This window comes from Lycium barbarum, chromosome 1, assembly GCF_019175385.1.
Source record: "Lycium barbarum isolate Lr01 chromosome 1, ASM1917538v2, whole genome shotgun sequence".
Classification (NCBI taxonomy): domain Eukaryota; kingdom Viridiplantae; phylum Streptophyta; class Magnoliopsida; order Solanales; family Solanaceae; genus Lycium; species Lycium barbarum.
Window position 1 is genome coordinate 129,851,344 of NC_083337.1, and position 3,603 is coordinate 129,854,946.

The following is a 3,603-nucleotide window of genomic DNA, read 5'->3' on the forward strand; positions in this document are numbered from 1 at the left end:
TATAATAAAGTGGCGGGTTAGATAGCAAGAGCAACTAGATCAGTAATGGAAAGGATGGCTAAAATGGATAGATCTCTTTTACCCGGGGGTCTAACTGGATACCTTGAAAAGCTCTCATCTTTTTGTCTAGAACAACAGAATCAAGAGGAGCAGAGCGAACAAAATCCGCTTTGGGGTGAATTCCCTCCCCTGAAGTTGGCGCTAATTGAACCCTAGATTATGAGCTTACTGATTCAAAGCTCTCATGAGATCTCGTTGGCATGCCCTACCAAATGAAAAGGAAGTCGCAGGAGCAAGTTAAGAGTGTGAATTCCCCGACTCCGTTCCTATTTATTAGCCTTCTTTCTACTTCAACATCAACTTCGTTAGCTAACTAATTGATCCTCGCCCATCTTTGGCTGCCTGTTAGGAGGATTATGTTGGACCTATGCGATCTCGTTACAACGTTCTTTTTTTTACAGAGATTTCTTGTGAAAACATCAATCTTGAAGCATGGGAGCTTCTTAAGATGTGCATGAACAACTGCAGGCACGACTTGTCGTCGAGACTCCTTCCCCAAATGTTAGGATTTGATGTCTTGTGCACCAAAGCTCACGATGTGGATTCAAGCCACTGCTTTTCCTTATTGTCGTGAGCGGGTTTGTCGTCCTCCTCATTATAGTCCTCCTAGAATCCAGAGCATTTCGTCGAAATACATCCTGTCTTTTCACCTTAGTAGTCCTATGCATAGTCAGTACTATAGCCCCAATCATGGCTACTAATAAAATAAGACTAGAAACCAAAAACCAGACGAAATAGTAGGTATAAAGTAAATTGCCCAATGTTTCCAAATTAGTCCAACTTCGTACCTTTCCGGCATAAACCGTATATCTCAGAGAGGTCGTATTTCTTTGGGTTGGTAATAATGGAATGCTTTCATTATCTAATATAAAGAACATCTCCCACCAAAAGATCAGTCCAATATTACTACTCACTGGTAAATAGCGTAATACTTCTTCGTGAATCTCCGCTATTTGAATATGGAACATCATAACAACGAATAGGAATGAAACGGCTATAGCTCCTATATAAACTACTGGGAAGATCATAGCGAAGAGGTCGAGACCTAACAAAAGAAGTAAACCTGAAGTGTTACGAAAGACTGGGATAAGAAACAAAATGAAATGTACTGGCTTTTTAGCATGTATAACCATCAAACCAGAGACCAAAGCAGGCTTGACAAAACAGAAAGTATGATAGTACGTCGTCCTTCCCTGAAATGGAACTTTCATGCTGGAGAAAGAACTAGCATGAAAGTCGATCTATTACGACCAGCGCGGTTGTTCCTATTTCATTTTCTTCTTCCAAGCCCTTCTTAGAAAGCACTCACTGAGTTACTTACGGAATCTCAAATCTCTCTCGACGCCGAGAATTCTTTATGTGTCCAGGTCGATTAGAGGTTCGGCTTCCTTCTCCCCCACCTTTTAGCCTTCTGGACCCCTGAAAAAAAAAAAGAAAGCTGCAATCAAAAAGAAAGAAGAGAAATTGGGCCATCTTTCCCGAGAGAGGCCGCCTTCTCTCAGGCCAGCAGTCTTCTACTTCTAGTCGACTGCTCTATGACGGGCTTCCCTCTTTCCTTGGCTCTGCTCGCTCGTCTACGCTCCGCCCCAGCAAGTAATAATGGAAAAAGGATGTTTCCTTGCCTGCATTAAGATTTCAAACTCAAACTTGTCGTCAAAAAAAAGGGAATCAATCAGAATCTTGAAAAAATAGGGAAATAGTGAATCAAGATCTAGATGGATCCCTATCTTTATCTCTATCCACGGAGATACCTATCTATATGGAGAGAGATCTATCTATGAATCGGCCTAGACTATCCTCTATCCGGATAGATATGTCCCTATGAGCGACTACGCCGATCTTTATATGTTTTGGCCACGTCCCTTTCCGCTCCGAAGAAGAAGGTTTGGATCTTTCAATCTTATGTCGTGAGGTATGTGACCTATGTTAGGTCCATAATATACCACAGCTTTTGGTGTTCTATGATTCACCTCCGAATAATGAGTAGGTAGTTCGATCCTTTTGATTTTGATCTTTTTAGTAAACTGATGGGGGGATGCGGAGCAATAGGTCGAATTACTATATAAAGAAGAGTTGTAAACTATAGGACTTCTTGTTCGAGTAGGAATATTTCGGTTTTTCTCGTTCCTTCTCTTCGATAAGAATAGGGATTTGAAATGATACAAATTCCTCTTCATTCTGTTGTGCTCAGCGAAAGAACTGCCTAAGCATACTTTTTCGGATCCAAACTTCTTTGTTCTTTCTAAGTCTTCTTCTTGCATAGAAGAACGCAACTGTTGCAAAAACCGGGATTTTAGTAGTAGGCGGCATCCCCTCGACGTTTTGAGTAGGCGGAACCATTCTGTTTTGGTTCTTCTCCACGGGTGATCCAGGAATTTGCCTATTATTTTTTCAACTGAGATTTCGATATAGAAGGATCTCTTTATTTCTTCACCGCGGGTTCTCGCATCATTTTCTTGAAAAGATATTATATCACCGTGGGAGAGTTTAAAATGAGTAATGTTAACCATTCCATTATTCACACAAACCCTTCGATGACTTATCGGCTGCCTTGCTTGAGGAATAGTTTCACAAAAATGGAGACGAACCAGGATAACGTCCGATCTTGTTTCTGGATTGAGTAGAAAAGGGATATATGAAGTTCGTTCTCTTCCTCTGTGCATCTCTGTGATGGGTAAATCTCCATAAAAAAGGGACAACTTTCGTGTAGTTTGTGATTGGATGTAACTGTTAAGATTTTCTCTAGAATAAATCTTTCTCTTAATAGATCTCTTCTTGTTCCTCAATCTTCGGAGAATACGGCGTTGTATTATTGTAAGTTCTCTGTTCCAAACATTTCCTGAAAGTAGACGACAAGTTTTAAATCTTAATGCAGGCAAGGCATATCTCGTTGAATCAGTCTTTTTCGCCACATCGCGTATAAGGGGAATCGAACCCCGTTCGCTGCTGCCAGGCAGATGTATAATGTACTACTTCGATCCAGCAACTTCTTAGGAGTAGGTTTTGGCTTGGGAAAAACCCGTGGATGAGCGAGAATATACGAATATTATTGTGTGAAGTTTTCCCCTTAGAGTCCTTTTTATTAAAATGAATGCGGATTGGTGTCTGCTTTCTTTGAGAATTTGGATTGTACAACCTAGAATGTGGTTGAACGCCCCTTTCTTCTTATTAGTCATATAGGTTTGGAACCCTTTCCCCTTTTAATATAATAATAAGGTAAACTTCCAAAGCTCCTTTCTTCAGCTGGTGCGCAGGAGCGCCCTTTCGTTTTCCCCTTAACCTTAACAAGGGGCTTTCATGAATAGGGATTTCCCGCCAGCAGTCTTCTCTTCCTATCACTTCACTTCGTTCTAGAAATCTGATCTCACCGGGCCGGGCGAAGGGGAAGGAAGAGATGGGTGGTCCGGGAACAACAACGAGAGAGGACTCGTAGCCCCCCCTCTCACTCTTCCCCACGCCTATTTGTTCCCCCGAGATGCAGAACTCTTTTTTCTTTTTTTAATGAATAGATAGAGCCATGATACATTCCGAAATATTGTATGT

The 3,603-nt window shown here is 41.4% G+C and overlaps 2 protein-coding genes across 2 annotated transcripts; both read right to left on the reverse strand.

Moving 5' to 3' along the window:
* Positions 1-503: 503 nt before the first annotated feature.
* LOC132614104 (NADH-ubiquinone oxidoreductase chain 6) lies at positions 504-1,271 on the reverse strand. The gene has a single exon (XM_060328468.1). It carries the CDS (start codon positions 1,269-1,271, stop codon positions 504-506), a length of 768 nt encoding a protein of 255 aa, XP_060184451.1.
* A 622-nt stretch (positions 1,272-1,893) lies between these two features.
* Positions 1,894-3,603, reverse strand: LOC132637792 (small ribosomal subunit protein uS4m). Its single transcript, XM_060354829.1, is given in 2 exon segments — positions 1,894-2,941; positions 2,944-3,603. Coding segments are annotated over 2 exon segments (1,071 nt in total). The 5' UTR covers positions 2,975-3,603; the 3' UTR covers positions 1,894-1,901.

Coding starts and splice junctions, on each gene's coding strand:
- LOC132614104 (XM_060328468.1), bottom strand. CDS start 1,271: ATGAAAGTTCCATTTCAGGGAAGGACGACGTACTATCATACTTTCTGT.